This window comes from Gekko japonicus, unplaced genomic scaffold (assembly GCF_001447785.1).
Source record: "Gekko japonicus isolate JY-2015 unplaced genomic scaffold, Gekko_japonicus_V1.1 scaffold2313, whole genome shotgun sequence".
In the NCBI taxonomy this organism is placed as follows: Eukaryota; Metazoa; Chordata; class Lepidosauria; order Squamata; family Gekkonidae; genus Gekko; species Gekko japonicus.
In genome coordinates this window covers 24,216-45,939 of record NW_015169854.1, presented here as the reverse complement: position 1 = coordinate 45,939, position 21,724 = coordinate 24,216, and the positions used below count along the sequence as shown (strand labels likewise).

General features: G+C 51.6%; 1 protein-coding gene across 1 annotated transcript; it reads right to left on the bottom strand.

Annotated features, from left to right (window-relative positions):
• Positions 1–2,212: 2,212 nt before the first annotated feature.
• Positions 2,213–20,621, bottom strand: CDC42EP5 (CDC42 effector protein 5). The gene is made up of 3 exons (XM_015417374.1): positions 20,355–20,621; positions 9,585–9,964; positions 2,213–3,682 (listed from the first exon to the last, which is right to left on the bottom strand). The coding sequence occupies exon 3, from the start codon at positions 3,680–3,682 to the stop codon at positions 3,005–3,007; it is 678 nt and encodes a 225-aa protein (XP_015272860.1). The 5' UTR covers positions 9,585–9,964; positions 20,355–20,621; the 3' UTR covers positions 2,213–3,004.
• Between the last annotated feature and the right edge of the window lie 1,103 nt (positions 20,622–21,724).

The following is a 21,724-nucleotide window of genomic DNA, read 5'->3' as shown; positions in this document are numbered from 1 at the left end:
GTTAACGACAAAAATCTGTGGTGATAACATTACTCAGGACCAATGTTCCCGCTAAGCTGTGGGGTCTTGTGAGCAAAAACTCTACTTTGTGAGCTACAGGCATTAAAGTTGTGAGCAAGCAATATGGCTAGTGCATAAATTAGCTTGCTCTGGAGCCATCCTTCCTGAGCTAAGACAAAAAAAAATGTGTGAGCCGGAGGCTGAAAAACTGTGAGCTACCTCACACTAACTCAGCTTAGAGGGAACACTGCTCAGGACCACCCTTCCAAGATATTTAAAGCTTTGCCCCTATTATTCAGGACGGACAGGAGGAGAAAGAGGCCAAAGCCCAGCTGGGCAAACAGAAACGAGTTATTTTTGCAGTGGTTAAATGCCTGCCCGTGTATTTTACCATCAGACGTTCTTCAGTTTGGCTTAACAAAATCTGCAATAAGTACACAAAAGGGAAAACCCCTAAGATAGATTAGATCCCCCCTCTGTAAGCACACAACAAAGGAGCCAGGGAGCAACCCACTTTCCCCAAACCACCTGGTCGGTAGGAACTGTGTTAAAGGGTAACTAAATTCCTCGGTGATGCAGTGGTTAGGTATCACACTACAGCTGAAGCCGGATGGATAAGGAAGCGCAGGGGAGGGAGGAAGCCAGCCATGGCACCAAGGGAGGAGCGAGAAGGGTAACTCGGGAGACATTGCTGATGTGGGAGAAACGGGTGGGTGGACCTCCCAATGGCTTATCAGTTGCCTCCTCCAGAGACGTGCGGACTTGGAGGCACCCAGAGTTGAAAGGAGTATCTGTCAGTGGGATTGGTGCAGACAGGTCCAGAGACGTTTAAAGGCTGGTGCGTCTGTGTGTTTCAAGGAATGTCGTTCTAACAAGAGGCAGAGGATAACCAAAGGGCAGAAGGACAGACGGTTTAGGTTGATGAATGGGGGGCTCTGGAATCACAGCTTTCAAAAGGGTCTGTTGTCCAGTATGAGCCGGTGAGCTCCCTGACAGTTCATCCTCATCTCTAGTGAGTCTCCTAAACGGCACTTGGCTTGAAGAAGCCCATTCAGAATGCCGTCCAGTTCCCGCCGGATAGAGGCGCGGTCCGCCGAGGCAACTCTGGTCAACTCAATCACTCACCTGGGTTGCAGCACAGCTTCTGGGGGGGGGGGGAAGTATGTTATTCCTCCAGCCAGTTATTTCATTCCCGGTTTTCCCCTCTGCGAATAAGTCTACAAAAGTGACTAGCCCTCGGTAAAATGTTACTAGCCACTCTGCCCAAACATACTTGTGTTAGTCATTTGTGGAACACTGATGGGTTGAAGCGGGTGGGGGGGGAGAGGAGGAGGAAGAAATTCCTTCCAATTTACTAAAGGTTCCCTTCCTACCTAGCCTGGAGGAGATTTTTTTTTAAAACTCAAATGTACTAGGCCAACTTACTTACAGACCTGCCCAGCAATCAGGTCACATTATGCCCAAAAACACCCTTAATTCATTCACGCACCCACCCAATCCTCTCTTGACGGCCTCCCTCGGAACATAAACAAGGAAGCGCCTCCCGTGTTTGCCTTCACCCAAAAGCAAGCCATTTCCCTCAACTTCCTCCTCTCAGAATTCCTTAGCATCTTCCTCCCCCGTCTTCCTCCCCTTCGATTTTACATTAGAGCAGAGTGCGAATCCCACAGCAGTGCTGGCAGTACAGCTGCAGCCTGAAAAGAGGCTCTCTCTGCCTTTTGATTTTACATTAGAGCAGAGTGCGAATCTCACAGCAAGGGAGGCCTTGCAGTGCTGGCAGTACAGCCGCAGCCTGAAAAGAGGCTCTCTCTGCCTTCCCTTCAACCCATGAATGGGTGCCTGGACAGACAGACACAGGTGGGTGCGAAGATGGGGGACACAGATTAGAAGACGGGTGAATGGCTACCCAGTCCAGTCCAGTAGATATTAGGTAGGGAAACAGAAGGGTAGTTAGATGGAGACTGACAAAGAGATAAACGAAGGGATCTTTCCTATCTGCCCATCGTTTCCTTTCCCAGCGCATAAGTTATTACACCATCCATCCAGGGGCAGGTTGTCCCTTCAGCTTACTGACAAAGTTCCAGGTATGCTGCTACCGGGAAGGACAGCTGGCAGAGAGCAACAAGCCAAGCTGAGCCCCCGGTTATAGCACAAGGGTCACTTGTCTTGGGCCCGGCCGAAGCAACGGGGGGCTGCTATTCTTGCTGCTGAGCTATTTCCACACCACAGACTGCCCCTCTGTCCCTGCCTCCCATCTCTCTACCCAAACTGTTCCCCGGCTAGACTAGAATGACCAGCAGCCGAGTAAAACAGAACCTCTGTCCTGGTGGGGCGTAAAGGATGGAAGCCCCGAGAGACCAAAGGCCAGATGAGAAGACAGAGGCGCGGAGGGTTTCTTCAGCTTGTCGACTGCTGCGCCACTTCATCTGCTCTACAGACACGAGGTGGCTAGAAACCGAGATGCGTTTCTCCACAGGTGCCAACACCACATACACGGAAGAGTTTATACCATCCCAGGCATCATGGGGGAATACGAGACATGGAGGGAAAGGGCAAGCGCTACTGGGCATGCGCTGCAACCCTGTTTTTCAGAGCTAGTGTTCAGTCTGTAACATTATCCCTTGGCCGGCCCGAAGACCAATCTCCAGACTGAGAAGCCAAGTCCCTTTCCCTTTTCCCTTTCAATTGCCATCGCCAGACTTGGAGATCAGAGACCGGCTCGATGCCTTTCCTCAAACGGGAGACTGCGGCAGTCACGGTGGGGGAGGGCAGCCTGCGTGCCTCCGTCCGCCTTCCTCTTGAAGTCAGCTAGGAGAGGTGTAAAGCTAAAAGGCTTCTTGGAGGGCCAAAGAGAAGCGGCAGGCCAACCGGCGGTCGTCTGCAGGGCAGGCTTGGCCCATGGGCGGCCGGCGGCCCACTACTGGGAAACTCTGCAGAGAGGAGTGTTTCGGGGGGAGGGGAGGTGAGAAGCCAAGGAGAGACAGACCGGCGTCCCTCCCCCTGCCTATAGCCCGATCTCTTCATCCTGCTCATCCTCAAAGCTGTATCCCTGCCCCATGTCCTCGTCGTCCTCGTCGTCGTCCTCGTCGTCAACAGCATGGTGGAAGTGGTGTCCCACTGGGCTCAGGCTTTCGCTCCTCACTGGGACCTGGTCCAGGTCCTTGAGGCTGTCCCAGTCTCTGTCCATCACTCCCAGCACCTCATCCAGGATAGAAGGGCCGAGATCCAGCTGGAAGGAGAGCAGGGACTCCCCGTACTCCAAGGTGGGGGTCTCCAAGGAGACCTTCTGATGCAGGTCCCAGCCTGCTCCATTAGAGGGCGCCTGTGGCTGGTGCTCGGCCATTTCCGGGCCCTGCCGTACCTTGTAGCTCCCCTCAGGGGTCGAAGTCGCCGGGCTCTGGATTACTCCATTCCCCCTACCCGGGGGAGACAGCAGTTCGAAGGGGCCAGAATCCGCCCCAGAAAGAGACAGGCGCTCTGGAGACCCGGAGACGTCTGAGGCCAGCCCGTTGGACTTGGAGCCCCCATGGCTGCTGAGGAAAGACGTGTCCCCAAAAGCATCTCCGCCCCGACCGATGTGCATCGTGTGCCGGAAGTCCCCCAAAGGGGCGCTGATCATGGCCCGGTCCAGACGGGGCCGCTTCTTGGAGTGGGAGACGGGGGACTGCTTGAGGATGGGCATCTGGGGAGAAAGCGAGAGACAGGTGAGAAGGGGACCAGGGAGCAGTCTTCCCATTAAAGCCAGCTGGGATCCGGGAGATCTAGGCTGCTAATTCATTATTCGGCAAGTCATTATCTCACACCCGCACATACATTTTCCAACAGTCACTCTCCCACCGGCCTCAGCTGCTCAGTCTGCAAAACGGGAACCGCCGCCGCCGTGACCCCGCCTCGCAGGACTGTCGCTGAGGCAAACAGGAGGACTGCAGAGAAGCCCTTTGCAAATGAGCGCCACTGCCTTAAATTAAGCAAACTGATTCAGAAGCCGGCTTTCGTCTCTGACTGGCTGGCGTGTTTTATTATTTATCAAGCGCCGAAAATTGCTGGGTGCTGCAGGAAAACGAAAAAGGCAAAAACAAAGCGTGCCCTGCCCTCCAGCTTATCGCTTAAAGAATTCTCCCATTAAAAATGCATCCCCCACCCTTCCTCCAAGGAGGCCAGGATGCTGAGCACGGGTCCGTCCCATTTTATCACCACAACAATCCCGAGAGGTAGGTTAGGCGACGAGTGTGGCTCCGAGGCTACCGAGAGAGCTTCAGGGGCCAGCAGAGACTTGAACTCAAGACTCCCACATCACAAGGAGCCAAGGAGAACGGCACTTGGCGGGGGTGCTTGTCCCTTTAGGAACCCAGCTGAGATTGCAGATTTTGCCACACGTCAAAAGGAATGAACGCCGGGAAGAACTTCCCTTGCCCCTGCCTGGGCTGTCCTGCACCCACTCACGGAGTCGAGTCCGCAGCCTAACAGCTCGTTTAACCGGTTCCCCAAACGGAGGAACACGGAGGTTGCTGTGAGGCCTGGGCTGCAGGATGTTCCAGGGCATAAAGGAGGAGGAGGAGGGAGAGAGAGAGCCCTCGGGCATTTGAATGGGGGGGGGGGACACTGGAAATCTGCTGAGAGAGGAGCAAAGTTTCGTTGCCGATTCCTGTGCTCCTCTGCTATCACCCCAAGAACAGAGAGCGTCAGGGGCCAGAAAGAAGGCTGAGGGCCTCCCTGTTGGAATTGCCAGCTCTTGGGAGACCGGGGAGGGCAGTTCAGCAAGGAGGTGATGCCCCAGGGTCCACCCTCCAAAGCAGCCATTTCCCCTCCAAGGGAACTGGTCTTGGTCATCGGGAGACCAGTTGTAATGTTGGGAGATCTCCAGGCTCCGCCTAGAAGCTGGCAACCACAGACAAACACCCCCTACACCCCGGGGGCAATGCTCCCTCTAAGCTGTGGAGTCTTGTGAGCAAAAATTCGACTTTGTGAGCTACTGGCATTAAAGCGGCGAGCGAGCGATTCGGCTACTCCATAAATCAGTTTGCTCTGGAGCCCTCCTTCCTGAGCTAGGACAAAAATGTGTGAGCCGGAGGCTAGAAAACTGTGAGCTAACTCACACTAACTCAGCTTAGAGGGAACACTGCCCAGGGGGTCTCTCACCTCCCCCAAATATGCCCCATACTACAGAACTGTCCCTGTGGTAGGATGATCTAACAGCTTGAGATGAGTCACTTTTCACAGGAATGACATACTACCGGTACTACCGTTGGGGGCAGGAGTCACGATCAGGGCAAGTGTATGTGGGGGGCCCCCAAGGAAGGCGGGGCGGGAGGCAAAGCAAGAAGAAAACCCAGCCGCGTTTCTCCCTGCCACAGAGATCAAACGTGCTGACGGGAGTGGGGAAAGGGGGGAGGGAAAGCCGAGTCAGCAGTGGGTGGTAGGGAAAAGAAACCTGGCTTGGCAGGAGGTGGGGAAAGGGCCCAGGAGCCCTGTCTCCCAGAATCCTCTCCTGTAGGCAACACTCCCTTCACTGTAGAATGCAGGAAGGTTCCATTGCCAGGACCCTAGCTGTTAACGCTTCAGATACCAAAATATTTGTTTCAGGGTTTGCAGGGATTGGGAACCCTGAACTGAATGGCACAGGCTAGCCTGATCTCGTCAGATCTTGGAAGCTAAGCAGGGTCGGTCCTGGTTAGTATTTGGATGGGAGACCACCAAAGACGTCCAGGGTTGCCACACAGAGGCAGGCAATGGCAAAAACCCACCTCTGAATTTCTCTTGCCTCGAAAACCCTACAGGGTCACCATAAACCAAGCAAGGTAAAAAAAAGGTAAAGGTTCCCTTGCTCGAAAGCCAGTCGAGTCCGACTCTAGGGTTGCGGTGCTCATCTCCGTTTCAAAGCCGAAGAGCCAGCGCTGTCCGGAGACGTTTCCGTGGTCATGTGGCCGGCATGACTAGACGCCGAGGCACACGGAACGCTGTTCCCTTCCCACCGAAGTGGTCCCTATTTATCTACTTGCAATTTTCTTGCTTTCGAACCCCAAACAAAAGTGTTAACTTCTGTGCAACGCCTTTGCAAGCTGAACCTCCCCCCCCCAGCCTTGTACCCACTCCTTCCCTCTAACTTCCACCACTGTTATAATGTAACACTGGAAGCTCTTTGTGGCCAAAGACCCAACTGTGTTGCTATTCTTGAAAGTAGCATGGTGGACTGAGAAGATGCTCTGCAATAAACCAAACAAATAGCTGCCCTGATCCCGCTGGAGGTAGACGGGGAATACCAAGGGGGGGGGGACTCCTGCCCACCTCCTGTCAACGTAATTGGGTGCGTGCACCAGCATGCCAGAACAGCACACATGGGTAATTTAAGTAAATACACCCAACGGTCAGATCAATAGAGGGCTTTGGGAGGGTGTGTGTGAAAGGGGTGGAAATGCAGAAGGAGTCGCTTGGCTCTCCCCACCCTGCACCGCCCCACTTTGGAAGAAAGGTAATGGTGGAGGCATGCGTTATAATGGAGTGACACAGTCTCCAGTTGTTGTTTTTTTCTTTTAACAATGCTTACTGGATAACCCTGGGCCAGCCCTCTGGAGGAAAAGTGGGAAAACACTGTAATTAGTAATTGCAGCACAGGGGATATTTATTAAGTGTCTTGACAGGCAGCCAAATTCCACACACTAAATAGAACAGTGACAGATACACGGGGCAGAGGTGGGGGGGGGATACAGATGAAGCGTGGCATTTTCCATACATAAAAGAAACGGCACTAAAAGTGCCACCCTACGCAGAGTTATCCCCTCCTAAGTCCATTTAAGTCAACGGGCTTACACGGGTGTAACTCCTCTTGCAATGGCATTGCGAGGCATACCAGACCTTGCTTGATCACCCGTGGCGAGTTCAGAAGTGCCTCCAGGCGATCAAGCAGTGAAGCTTTACAAACGTTTGTGGCTTTTTCTTCTTTTAGGTTACTGCGCAGGTATGTGTGGGCAGATGGGCTAGTGGGGAAAAAAAAGAACGTGGGATGTAAATGGTTATTTTTACTTAGCAAGTTCATAACCTGCAGTCAGAGTGGCTCTGCTGGATCACATCAGTGGTCCATCTAGTCCGGCATCCTGTTTCTGTCTGGGACGCTCAAAAGGAGGATACAGAAAGCTTAGACCAAGAATTACAATCACTCAGAAACCAAGCCAGTGGGAAAACAACAACATAACCCATAAAACTCAATTAAAAAAAACAACAGAAGACGCATTAACTGCAGGAAGTCCACCGTAAAAGATTTCTTGATTGCCCATTTACAAGGGCCAAATTCCTGAAAGCAGGGCTTCTTCGGAGGAAGCCAGTCCCACAGACAGCACCCTCAAGTAACAGCTGACTTAAGGCAACCCCGTAAGGTTTTCAAAGCAAGAGACGTTCAGAGATGGTTTGCTATTATTACCTGCCTGCACACTACGACCCTGGTGTTCCTTGGAGGTCTCCCATCCAAATACTAACCAGGGCCGACCCTGCTTAATTTCCAAGATCTGATGAGAACTGGCTATCCTGGGCTATCCAGGGTATTTGTGGGTGGAGGCCAAGGAGGAACCCCTCTGATTGATAACAAAGCCATCAAGCGGTTGATGGGCCAAGTCCCAAAGAGGGAGGAGGCACAGACAGGAGAACATAAGAGAACAAAAGAGACGCCAATGTTGGATCAGGCCAAAGGCCCATCCAGTCCAACACTCTGTATCACACAGTGGCCAGAAACACCAGTGCCACCAGGAGGTCCACCAGTGGGGCCAGGACATTAGAAGCCCTCCCACTGTTGACCCCCCCAAGCACCAAGATGACAGAGCATCACTTGCCCCAGAGTCCCTATCTATACCTTGTGGCTAATAGCCACTGATGGACCTCTGCTCCATATGCTTATCTAATTCCCTTTTGAAGCCGTCCATGCTTGTAGCCGCCACCACTTCCTGTGGCAGTGAATTCCAAGTGTTCACTCTTTGGGTGAGGAAGTACAAGAGAAGCGGCCCCCCTCGCTCTTTGTGCACTTATTTGCAAAGGTGTTTTTGTTGGGGGTGGGGAGAAACGCATCAAAATCCCCAATGACCAAAGTTCATGGGGATGACATGAGACGTGCGCATCGATTGCACGTGCACATGCCCAGTAACTTAGCGAGATGCGAGGAACAGCCGAGCACCGGGACTGCTGGAGTCTCAGTCCTGGCGTGGAGCCAGAAAGGCTTACTCCGCAGCCTCCCGGGAGAAGAAATATCGGTTCCCTTTCCCCTCCGCGTTTCCCTGCTCTGCGGATGACAGATATGGTTCCTGGCCCCCGGAGGACCATGACGGAATTTCCTTCCAGATTAAAAAAAAACCACTCCAAAATGAAATGCTTTGGATAAAAGAGTTTAGGAAATGACTGGCGGTGGGTGGGCATGGGGGAATAACTCCGCAGTTCTCTTGCTCGGCCTCTGATGGGCCAGAATTGTTGACAGCCTGTGTGCGAAGAGACCAGGCACAGGGCTTCGAGGCACTGGGGTACCTTGAGTTCCGGGGCTCTCGTGGGAAGGGGGTTTACAATCTTTGCAGAGTACAATGGAGAAAGCAGAGCAGGGGGATCATTGGTAAGGAGGTGGGATCTGGTGGGCCAGGAGCCAGGACCAGTGTTCCCTCTAAGCTGAGTTAGTGTGAGCTAGCTCAGTTTTTTAGCCTCCGGCTCACACATTTGTGCCTCGGCTCAGGAAGGAGGGCTCCAGAGCAAACTGATTTATGCAGCAGCCAGATCGCTCGCTCACAACTTTAATGCCGGCAGCTCACAAAGTAGAATTTTTGCTCACAAGACTCCAGAGCTTAGAGGGAACATTGGCCAGGACCCCTGGAAAGAGGAGGGGGGAGAAGAGGGAACTTGGGGACAGGCCACCTGGGGGGAGAGCAATCGGAAAAGAGGGAGGGGAGGGCTCCCCTGCAAGCAGGAGCGTTGGGACCCCAGGGAAACGTGTGCCAAGGCGTCCATACAATGGTCTCTGATGGGGAGGGGCTGTTTGCTTAGTCACAGCTCCCACCCCACGCTTTCTGCCCAGCCATTGGGAACATCGGCCAGGACCCCTGGAAAGAGGAGGGGGGAGAAGAGGGAACTTGGGGACAGGCCACCTGGGGGGAGAGCAATCGGAAAAGAGGGAGGGGAGGGCTCCCCTGGAAGCAGGAGTGTTGGGACCCCAGGGAAACGTGTGCCAATGGTCTCTGATGGGGGGGGGCTGTTTGCTTAGCCACAGTCCCCACCCCCACCCCACGCTTTCTGCCCAGCCATTGCCTGATTTATGACCCCTGGCTCATTCCTCCCACCAGACAGACCGGGAGCCAGACGCCCGTTTTGCTAGAAGGTTTTATGGAGACACCGAGCCCTAAGCACCACGCTCCCAATCACTCACAGAGTTATTTCTCCTCCCCTTCCAGGAGGGCCACCTGAGCCCCCCCCACACACACACACACCCAGCCCCCTGACAGACGCATGCATGCGCACCCTCTCTGGCAGACAGCCGGCATCCGTGAGTCGATGCGCCGCGTGCCTCCCCTTCCCAGCGCCCTGCCAGAAGCCACCCCAGCCGCCAAGCCGGCCAAACTCACCTTTCCGAAAAGCCTTCTCTTCTCCACTGCTCAGGGGGGTGACTCACAGGACCGTCCCGTTTCGCTTCCTGCTTTTGTAGTCGCCCTGATCCGCTGCCTCTGCCAAGAGGCTGAGCCAAAAGAAGCAGAGCCACAGAGCGCACACACACCCCCGCCGCCGATATCCTCCTGGCGCTACAGTTGGATCCTGTCGCTGCTCCGTCCAGCCACGTCCGGGAAGTCCACTGGCCTTTCTCAGAAATCCCCAGAAAGTTTGCTCCTCTTCCCTCCTTTCATTTGTCCGATTCTTGCACTCCCTCTCTTCCTGCAGCCTCTTCGTCACCGGCCGTCGCTCCTCCCCTCCTTGGGTGGCGCCCCGGGATCTTTTTATTTATTTATACCTGCATTATAAAAAGATGAAATCGAAGATGTCAGGAGCTCAGGCAAAGCCGAACAAACCGTGCGGTTAAAAAAAAATAATAAGATGCAGGATCCCAAATGCAACAGAGGGGTGGGAATCTAGAAGCCAAGGCAAATATTGCCTCAAGGAAATAAGAGAGAGAAAAGGAATCTTAAAAAAAAAACACCCAAACCCACAAAACTCTTTTGCATCGTCTTCTGAAGTTCCCCGCATTCCTGGACTTCCGGACTTATTCGGAGTATTTGGAAACGAGGCTAAGCGGAAGGGGGGGGGGACAGCGAAAGAGTAATGTTTAATGCAAACATTAAAAATAAATGTGGCTTTGGAACAGACGTGGCACACACAGTGGGTCCTGGAATTTGGGAAATCGAATTGGAAACCATGAGGCAGCTAGATGGGGAGAAGGAAGACAGAAGAGGGGTAGGAACGCAGGAGGATATATGGGGGAGCGGGGTAGGTGTAGTAGGACAAAGTTTGAGTACAGTGGCTCCTTTAAGACCAACCAGGTTTTATTCAAGGTATAAGCCAGGGGTGGCCAAACTTGCTTAATGTAAGAGCCACATAGAATAAACATCAGATGTTTGAGAGCCACAAGTCCTGAACAGATATTACACTCTTTTACTGGGAAATGTGCAGATTTGCTTTTTATTAACATTAAATGAGACTGCCGAAAATAATAACAAAAGCGGTAAAAGCAGATCTTGGTAATGATATTTATTTGTCCAATGGTACTTGTTTGCTAATGATATTCCCCAGCCGCCCTACCAGGAGCCGCACAATAGGTGTGAAAGAGCCGCATGCGGCTCCCGAGCCACAGTTTGGCCACCCCTGGTGTAAGCTGTCATGTGTATGCACATTTCTTAAGATATATTCAAATGAAAGTCACCAGTCCCGACATATAGATAGAGGGTGAGAGCAGTAAATAAGCATACGGCATAATGAAGATGTTTAATAGATTCAAGGACCAAACAGGAATAACGAGCTTAGTTCATATGGTTACCAGACCCTGATGCTGGGAAAGACTGAAGGTCAAAGAAGACGGGGACGGCAAAGGATGAGATGGTTAGACAGTGTCATAGATGCAACGAACATGAAATTGAGCCAACTTCAGAGGACAGCGGAAGACAGGAGGGTCTGGCGTGATGTCTGACGGGCAGATGTATCCTGAGTTGTGGAATGCTGAGTGTTTTAAAGTGTAGTGTACTAGCGGTGTAGTGGTATTACAGAGGTAGCAGCTTCACATCTGCAAGAGCACTTCCGAAATACAGCATGGGGAAAGAAAGGTCTGGGGGGCAGATGGGCATCTGGAAATGGAAGGCTCCCTCATCTCACAGCCCCCAGACGCCCCCCCCTACTCCCAGCACCCCAATTGCCCTTAGGGGCGGTGGAGGTTCTGTGCAACTTCTGCGATAACCGAAAGGTGGCCACTGGTCCAAAGCGTGCCCGTCATGCAAACCGATGCAAAATCAGCACATCTGCTGCAGACATTCCCCAGCTTTGCATCCCTTTAATTTGGAGCTCTCTTGCCACACAGCGTGTGTCTTGTTGGGCACTCAGCACCTGCTGACAGCTATGCAAACAGAGAAGGCAGGAAGGGCGATGGAGGCAGGAGAGCTGCGCTTTGAAGACCGGGATAAACAAATGGATCGAGCTGATAAGGCACAGCAATTAATTTCCACGGGGAGAGGCCTGCCCTCAAAAGCCCGAGGTGCAGGCTGCAGGAAAGGTATGATGCGTCCAATGTTCCCTCTAAGCTGTGGAGTCTTGTGAGCAAACATTCTACTTTGTGAGCTACCGGCATGAAAGTTGTGAGCAAGCGATTTGGCTACTGCACATATTAGTTTGCTCTGGAGCCATCCCTGAGCCAAGGCAAAAATGTGTGAGCCGGAGGCTAAAAAACAGTGAGCTAGCTCACACTAATTCAGCTTAGCGGGAACCCTGAATGCGTCCCCCCCCCCCAAGGCTCTCTTCTCTTGATTGTTTCTGCCACTGTTCTGGGGTTTATGAATACTGAAATTTACTTAGCCAGCAATATACCCCACTATTCTCCAAAGCAGCTTAGGATATCATTCTCTTGTCATCCATTTTCACCTCCCAACAACGACCCTATGAGGTCAGTTAGGCTGAGACTGACTGGCCCAAAGTCACCCAGTAGCTTTCCATGGTAGAGTGCGGGGATTCGAACCCGGGCCTCCCAGTTCCTAGTCCGATACCTTAACCACTACTACCCCACGCTGCCTGTCATGAAAAGAGTTTCCAGGCTAAGTCTTGCCTCCAGTTCTTCATTTGAGCTAAGAACTTTGTTATGTACTGAGCCTTGCTCTATCATGTATTTCTACAGTGAAATATACCGTCTAAGCATCCCTCTGCACATGTACAGAATACACTTCCTTCTCCACTGTTTATTCTGATCAGAACGTGTAGCTTTCGGGCAAAGAAAGGCCCTAGCATATCGTTCTTTAGAAATCTAATGAGAACTTCTTTTCCAAAGAACTAAATTACAGTTGTGGGAGTTACACGATAGAAGTTTGACATCAAGATGGGCAGACGTGTTCGCCTGTCTGTAGCAGTAGAAAAATAGCAAGAGCCCCCAGGCCCGTAGCCAGTTTTTTTTTGCTTGTGGGGCATATTTTTTTGTTTGTGGGGCAGACACAACATCAAATAAAAAATAAAATAAACATGAATTGCAGCTCTTCAAACCTGAATTGTATTTCACTCCCCTCTGATCAGCTGTTAGACCTAACAGCTACTGGACAAGGAGTGAACTGGACCACCAGCAGCAGGGCAGATTTCCTTTCCTTCCCCAGCGTTGCTGCTGCTGTTGGCCTAGGCACACGGAGGGGTGGGGGTTCCTGGGGGCGTCTGGCCTCCTCAGGTGGTTTGGCAGGGCTTGTGGGTGGGTGGGGGCTCTGCCCCCAAAATGCCCCACCGTGGCTACAGACCAGAAGAGCCCAGCAGCACCTCAAAGACTAACCAAATTTGTGGCAGAATAAATTTAGAGTCCGGTGACACCTTTAAGACCAACAAAGGCTTATTCGAGGTAAAAGGTAAAGGTTTCTCTTGCTCGAAAGCCAGTCAAATCCGACTCTAGGGTTGCGGTGCTCATCTCCGTTTCAAAGCCGAAGAGCCAGCGCTGTCCAAAGACGTTTCCGTGGTCATGTGGCCGGCATGACTAAACACCAAGGCGCACGGAACGCTGTTACCTTCCCACTGAAGTGGTCCCTATTTATCTACTTGCAATTTCTTGCTTTCGAACTACTAGGTTGGCAGAAGCTGGAACTAGAGACAGGAGCTCACTCCATCATGCGGCGCACTCGGGTCTCGAACTGCTGAACTACTGACCTTCCACAGCCTGCAGTTCAGCGTCTTAACCACTTGAGCCACCGCAGTTACCAAAATATGAGCTTTCATTTTCAAGGTACGCTTTTTTCAAATCTGTGGCAGTGCTGGAGCTTTTGTGAGTCACTGGCTCACTTCTTCAGATGACAAAAATTCATAACACTATTTTAATACATTATTAAACATTTCTGCTCCATAACACCAGAATTTGAGATCACACAATAACATTGATTGACAGCAGGTTCTGAACAGCCAAAAGTTAAGTACGTCTTCATATAATGAATTTGCAAGATTTAAACGGCACTGTGAGAAAATGTAGCAAAGGTTTCTACTAGCGTTAAAAGGACGCCAGACAAATTGCGTGGAAATTAGGGCGGTCAGTGGCTATTGGCCAGAATCTGGTGGGGCAGCCGCGTTGGCCAGAAGCAGAAGAACAAAGTTGGAGTCCAGTGGGGCACCTCTAAGACCAACAAAGTTTCATTCGAGGGATCAGCTTTTGCGTGCACATGCACTTCTTCAGAATGAAATGGAAGTTACCAGTCCATACGTATAGGTAGAGGGTGGGCAACAAATTAGCATACAGCATACACGGCTGATGGATGTGATGGCTAAATAGAACCTGCATGTTCAGAGGCAGCATACCTGTGAACAGTCTTCCCTCTAAGCTGGGTTAGTGTGAGCTAGCACATAGTTTTTTAGCTTCCAGCTCACACATTTTTGCCTTAGCTTGGGAAGGGATGGCTCCAGAGCAAGCTCATTTATGCAGTCGCCAAGTCACTCGCTCACAGCTTTAATGCCGGTAGCTCACAAAGTAGAATTTCTGCTCACAAGACTCCACAGCTTAGAGGCCACATTGCGCTGTGAACACTAGTTCCTGGCGGCGACAGTCATGACCTGCTTGTGGGCTCCCTGAAGACCACCAGTTGGCCACGGAGGGAAACGAAATGTTGGGTCAAATGGAACTTTGGGGGTCTGAACTGGCCGGCCTCTCCTCCCAAGCAGCTCACACGAAGAGCAGACGGACAGACCGAGGGTGGGGAGACAGGCAGGGCCTGAGAGTGTCGATAGATTGATGGGGATGAACAGAGAAGACTGTGAGTAGGCTGGTTGATTGAAAGGAGTGGAGTTTGGGAATGAACAGGCTGAAGGAGGAGGAGAGATCAGAGGCAAGATTAGCGGAGACGGGGAGACAGATCTGGGATGGCGTGGGAGGCAAGGGGCTGGAGGTCGTTCTCCACAGTCATAAATCTCACAGTCAAGACCTTTTTATCTCCATTTATCAGCACCAGGTTCAAAGCTCGTTTTTTTAAAAGAACAACAGGAAAGTAGAGGGAAAAAATGGGGCGAGAGACTTAAAGGGGGAAAGATGGGAGGTCGTCTTCCCCTCCCTTCTCCAGTCTTAACCTAACCACAGCAATATCTTCGCCTCATCCCGTAGTTGAGGATCAGCTCAAAACACAGCCCCCCTCTAATACATGCGCTCCAGAGATGACCACGTGTGAAGTCAGTCTCACATGACCCCGGAATCTGCCTTTCAAGACCCCCTTCCCCTCACACCCTAGTTCTCCTGTCCAGGGCAGGCCAAGGCCTTGTTGAGGCCTGAGAGGGAACAGCTCAAGTGATGCCACGGCCCCTAGTGAAAGTGTCACTACAGAACGGGCACATTTCTGGCCCTGAATGTTGCCCCACCCGCTCTGCCTTGAAGCAGCCCATTTCCCCCCTCCTAGCCTGTATTTTTCTCCTCACATCACTCCCACTAACTCAAACCACGGAGATTATGCTTATCTCACATTTGTACATCCCTTGATATACAGGTCACATATATTATCTCATGTTGTTGTCGAGGCCGACTCTTCGCGACCCCATGGACTAGATCACGCCAGGCCCTCCTGTCTTCCGCCGTCCTCTGAAGTTTGCTCAATTTCATGTTTGTTGCATCGATGACACTGTCTAACCATCTCATCCTTTGCCGTCCCCGTCTTCTTTGACCTTCAATCTTTCCCAGCATCAGGGTCTTCTCCAGTGAGTGCTCCCTTCTCATTTGGTGGCCAAAGTATTTGAGCTTCAGTTTCATTATCTGGCCTTCCAGGGAACAGTCAGGGTTGATTTCTTTTAGGTGACTGATTTGATCTTCTTGCAGTCCAAGGGACTCTCATATTATCTCATAATCTTACAATAACCCTTAAATTATTGCAGATAGGGGAGGGCTGAGGAGAGCGCCTCCCAGTGAGTTTGTGGAGGAGGTGAAATTTGAACACAGAACCATGAGGATCACAGCCTGGTCTCTTAGTACAATGCCACACCAGCTCTGTGCCTTCCTGTCTTGCCATCTCATACCTTAGACCACAATCTCCTTCAACACCTACTGAAACATGTGAACAGACGTGGTAGAACATCTGGGCAGATAGGTATGCGACTGTGCTTATCTGTGTTGCTTAAGATGACATATTTAAAATGCTTAAGATGAAACATTTTTTAAAAATGTGCCGCATCAACACAATGAGAAGCATGAGCACATGAGAACTGTATTATTGAAAGCCATCTAGCCTAACAAACCAAAGCTCCAAGCGGGATATTAAGGTGACAGCCACCTCTTCTTCTTTGTTGTAAGGATCTCTGGCTCTCAGAGACACATCGCCTCTAAACATGGAGGTTCCAGTTCTTGCTGTCCTGGCTAACAGTCTTTGACAGATTAGTCCTAGAACGTCTTTCAACATCTTTCAACTTCCTTGTTAAAAGTTCACAAAAGATAGGATTGCCACATCTTGTGTACATGAATTCCTTAAATGAATGATAAATCAGAGAAAACAGTCATATGCTCATATGGTTAACTGTTCTAAAATGTAAGAAAATTGTGGCTAAAACTGCGTGCCCAGGGAGTGTGTGTGAACACACCATGGAAACTGCTGGCTACGCCACACATTAGGCATGGGGGGGCTGTTCCAACAAAGCTAATAAGAAACTGTTTGAAATGATCTAACAAATGCACCATGGGTGCAGAAAAATAGTGTGGGAATTTTTTAAAATAAAATGTTAATTAGAGAACAGAGTCCAACGTTAATCAAGGATAGGAATACAAAATAGGAAGACTGAGGATAAGACAGAAATGGCTTTATTAAATATTGGGAAGGGGAAACAGTGAAATTATTGATTTTTTTCCCCTCCTACAAGTTACTGCAATTTGGCATACATACCCTTTTATAAAATGCCCACACCACTCAAGTTTAAATAATCTTGGGTATGCAACAGAGGACCCAAGAAATCCTGACTTCATAAGGCCAATGGTATTTTCCACCCATGGATGCTTCTGCTATCAAGATCTTAGCTGTTATCTAAAATGTTTACTTTCTATCCCCCCCCACACACACACACACTAGTGAGTCAGCAAGATGACAGGCTGCAACGTGACTCACTGACACTATAACTCACCGGACACTATAAAGCGGCTCCTGCTGTCTGGGAAATGCCCCTCACTGGATGGAGCAGGCTTGAATAGAGAAGAAGGGCAGGATTAGAAGTGGGAAAGTCATCACAAGAGAAGAGCCTACAATGCGCCTATGCAGGGAGGTTAACTAGGGTTTCCAGGGCTGGGTTGGCAAATACCAGGAGATTTTGGAGGTGGGCCTGGGGATGGAACGCAGCAGGATGCAATGCCACAGAGTCCATCTTCCAAAGCAGCCGTGTTCTCCAAGGGAACTGATCTCTATTCTCTGGCGACCAGCTGTAATTCTGGGAGGTCTCCAGCCACTACCTGGAGGTTGGCAACCCCACCTACAGCCACAAGTCGGTTCTGTCTAGATATGCCATTAACTCTGTGTACGCACCATCCGTGTGCGTGGAGCTTTACAAAGAGCAAAAGAACGGGGTCCCTGCCCCAAGCATCTTACAATCTTCAGCTTGAAGGAGATGGAAAGAGGTGGGGGATGAGCAGGGAAAGAAGGCGGCAGCATTCCAGCAAGGCATTTTTAGGCTTCCTTTCAGTACAGAAAAGGGCTGGGCCAAGGAAATGCAAAGGAAATGCAAAAGGGCAGCCTTGCGCAAGTGGAATGAGCGATGCCACACATGTGTACATAATTATACATAACTACCCGAGCATGGGGATTGTGAATATTCATTTAGTGAACTGACTTCCCTGTATGCAATCAACAACAACTAAGTGAGTTTATTTTGCTTTTTTAATTTAATGTGTTAATTTTTATTTATACCCTTCCTTTCTCTGCAGCAGGGACCCAAAGCAGCTTACGTCATTTCCCTCTCTTCCGTTTTATCCCCCCAACAACCCTGTGAGGTAGGTTAGGCTGCGAGGGCATGAGCAGCCCACGGTCAAACAGGGACTGGGATGAGAGCCCCGGAATAAGCTGAGCCACAGGCCCCCGGGCTGCTGGAGGGCCTGCTCGGCTCAGCCCCTTGGCAATGACAATGACCGCGAGACAGCCAACACTGCAGGGGCCCGGCTTTTCTCCACTCGCTCCCACTCATCCTCCACGGAAGCGCACGCCAGGCACTTCCCTACTGAAGAATGGCTAGCCTGCCCCACCTTGCTAGATCAGACCAAAAGGGGCATCTAGATAGCACTGGGATCTTGAAGATCCAGGTTCGAATCCCCACTCTACCGTGGAAGGTTGCTGGGTAACGTTGGGCCAGTCACTCTCAAAGCCCAGCCTACCTTACCGGGCTGTTGCAATAGTAAAATGGAGAAGGGGACCTTTTGGGGATACCCAACGTTTTGTCCAGATGCTTACAGGGAACAAGGCCCTGCAGGAGGGGGGTTGAGCAAGAAGAGTCTGGATGCTGGGTCCCCATTGAAAGAAAGCTGGGCAGAAGTACCTAAACAAACAGCAGTACCCAACGTTTTGTCCAGATGCTTAAAGGGGACAAGGCCCTGCAGGAGGAGGGTTGAGCAAGAAGAGTCTGGATGCTGGAGAGAGAAGCCAGGCCTTCTGGAGGGAGGTCTGGTCACGGTGGGGGGGCCTCACATGAAGATCACACTTACGCTCCTTGTGTAGCTTTATAATGCAGGGTGTTCACGGACCATGTCACATGTTCAGCCCTGGGCTTGCTCAAAGGTTTGCTGAATGCCTTAAAAGAAGTTATTTTCTCGGCCTCCGCTTGCCTTATCTGTGCAGAGGGGAAATTCGAATAACAGTGCCCCTCCTCCGGGACACTCTCCTCAAGTATTAAACGGCTAACAAATGAGATATTTTCACTGCATGCCATGCTGCTAAACCACAATGCCTGCTACGTGTGTGAGTATAAACCAAATCAACAGCTTTTTTGCTATGCTGGACTAATGGAACCTCCATGTTCAGAGGCAATATACCTTAGTACACTGGGAGACAAACAACTGGGAGTCGCCTTTCGCACACAGAGGGATCTGGCTCCACTCTCGGAAACAGGATGCTGGAGGAGAGGGAACAAAAGTCCGAAACAATGGCTCCTTTCTTATGTTCATATACAAAGAGCAGAAGGGGGCTGAGAAACAGGATCTCTGTTTTGTCTGGGAAAGGAACATGGTCTAGCTCACGGTGGTAGTAAGCCAGGAATAAAGTATGCAAACAGTTGAATATACATACAAGACACCAGTTTGCCTTTTCAGCAAACAAAGTTAGCGGCCACACCAGCAAACAGAAAGGGGGGGTGGGGAATCAATCAACTAGGCCAGCAGGAAAGAGGGGGAAAAAATATCACATGATACAATTCAATCACAGGCCTACACCAGTGACGGCTCCCAGGTTTATATAACATGGGGCCCTGCCCCCTCTTGCTGCCCTGGAGATGTGGAACACTCTTGGAACATGCCTCCTGCCATGTGATCCTCAAAGGCGCGGCTGGGACAGTGCGGGCCTGTGCCCCGACAGGGCAGGTTTCGCCCGGGAAAGCGGATGGGCTCTGCCAAGCGCACACACAAAAATCAGACTATTCTCCATGGGCATGCAAGAAGTTACAGCAAAACCCCAGAGATCTGCACACCAATAGCACATTACTCTAGAAGCATGAGGCGGTCTGCCAGTTTGCCTTAATTGGACATGCTTGCCCACACGTGCGCAGGGTTGCACAACTCACTCGTGTGCACACAATACCCTCAGTCTTCTAGGTGGCATCGATCCACTCCCCAGCTCACCCACACGGCCATTTCAAATCTACATACCCAAGATCTACAACCTACATCCCTGCTCACTTTCCGATACTGGAAGCAGACGCTGGAAGACCCTCTCCTGACGCTCACACTCAGGTTCCCTTGCAGGGGCGTGGACACTCTTCCCCAAACACACCGGCACAGAAGATCCCCGTTCGCCTCCCCCTGCCTCCTCTCCTATCTATTTCCTCTTCTCGGACTGGGTGTCAGTCTTCCTGGCGGGTTCCTGATCAGCTCTTACGCCCTCTTGCCCATATCCTCTTGGCTCGCAGCTCCATCAAGAGACAGAACCCTCAAACTCCCCTTGGCTGCCAAGGACGGGGCCCAAACCAACGTTCCCTCTAAGCTGTGGAGTCTTGTGAGCAAAAATCCTACTTTGTGAGCTCCTGGCATTCAAGTTGTGAGCAAACTGTTTGGCTACTGCACCAATCAGTTTGCTCTGGAGCCCTCCTTCCTGAGCCAAGACAAAAATCTGTGAGCTGGAGGCTAAAAAAACTGTGAGCCAGCTCACACTAACTCAGCTTAGAGGGAACACTGGCCCCAAACCCTCCTCTTTCGGGTCGCCCAGATAATCCCGGACAGCCACAGCCTCCGTAGTCTCAAATTCTCCATCCCAGCCCGCTATGAAGCCACACTCCTTTTCGGAGAGAATCCCGGCGAGTTCCCACCGAACGCAACCTGGCTTCCCCCTGAGCCCCTTTCCAGGAGAATCCACGAGCCCCCTCTGCCCAAGGGACCAGGGATCCCGGCTACCAGGTTCGGCGCATCCAAAAGGGCCCCGGTCCCAACCCACTAGGCGACACGACCCTCCCAAAGAACCCCGGCGCCCTGGTGATGCCGAGACCCCCGGCCTCCGCTCTGCCCCATCGCTGCCACCCCGGCGCCCGTTCCTTACCGCCCTCCTCCTCCCGGTTCGCCCTCCAGCGCGACTCCATCCACTCCCAGCGCCTCTCCGCGTTGCACTAAAAACTTCGCTCCCACTTTTCCTGGCACGCCAACCGCGGCGGAGGGAGGGGCGTGCCTCAGGCCCCGCCCAGGCGTCCCCGCTTCGCCCTCCTGGCCGGTTCTTAAAGAGAGACCGGGGGAGAGCGGAGGAAGGGACGGCGGGGAGGCTGCTCGCGCCGAGAGGACGCCGGTGGAGAGAAGGCGGCGTGGATGGGCAAGGGGCGGCTGCTGGAGCGGAAAGGGAAATGTGATGCAGAAGAAGCCGCCCCCCGCTGCCTCCAAAAATCTGGCAAGCCCAACCCTTGGCTGGAATTTCCTGAGCGCGGCTGAAAGTTCCTTTCCCAGAGAGAGTAATCTGTTCCAGATGGGGAAAAAGGGAAGGGGGTGGGGGGAGAGATCCAAAAGAGGCAGGAAAGGTAGGGCGGTAAGAAGGGGGGGGGGCGAAGGAAGAAAAGAGCGAGGATGGAGGGGAGGAGGAGGAGACACGTGATGGATCGGGCGCCCCATTCGCACGTTGTTAAAAAAAATGCTAACTTTCCTTTCCGAGTTGCAACTAACTAACACGTGCATATGGAAAAGGCGGCAGGAGACTGACGAGCAGGCTCACACGTTACGACGCGCTGCTTGCAGCTAGCACGCGTATAGCGTAACGGTCTACACGCGTTACCTTGATGGGAAGCCATCGGCGATTGCCAGGGCCCGGGAGGGGAGGGAAAGAAGGGGCGGATGGGCCCAGGCGGTGTTGCCCCTCTGTCGCGAGTCTATTGAGATGACTTCGGCAATAAACGAGGATGCTGTTTTTCACTTTCATGGCTGGTGCGGTTGTATGGATAGGGCGAGACAACTTTGTACCAGCTCAGAGGGGGAGAAAACACACGCTCGAGGCCCTGCTAACTGCAGCTTTCATGCATGGGAACTGCAGTTTTTGGGAAGAGTCACCTGGGTTGGGCTTTACGGGTTGCACGTGGCTAGCCACAGGTCTGACATCTAAGCATTTTTTTCTGCAGCGTGTGAAACGGCGGCGCGTCAGTCTCGTGCCTGCTTTTCCTCCTCTGTGCAGAAATTTTTCACGCGTGTAGAATCGACCTGTACCTGTTCAGGGGCGTTGTATTTCTTTAGAAATGTCCTCCCTCTTTTTGGTGTCCGTCCTCATTTGGGCTCTTTTTTAAAAAAAAAAAAACTGATGAAAATGTCCTCTTTTTTGGGTTGGAAGGTCAGGAATATTCCTTGTTAGCAGCAATTATCACAGCTTAAATAGGTGTATTTAAAATGAGATCTGTCCTAGTCAGGGGTCATTTCCTGCAGGAGCCCCACCCACTG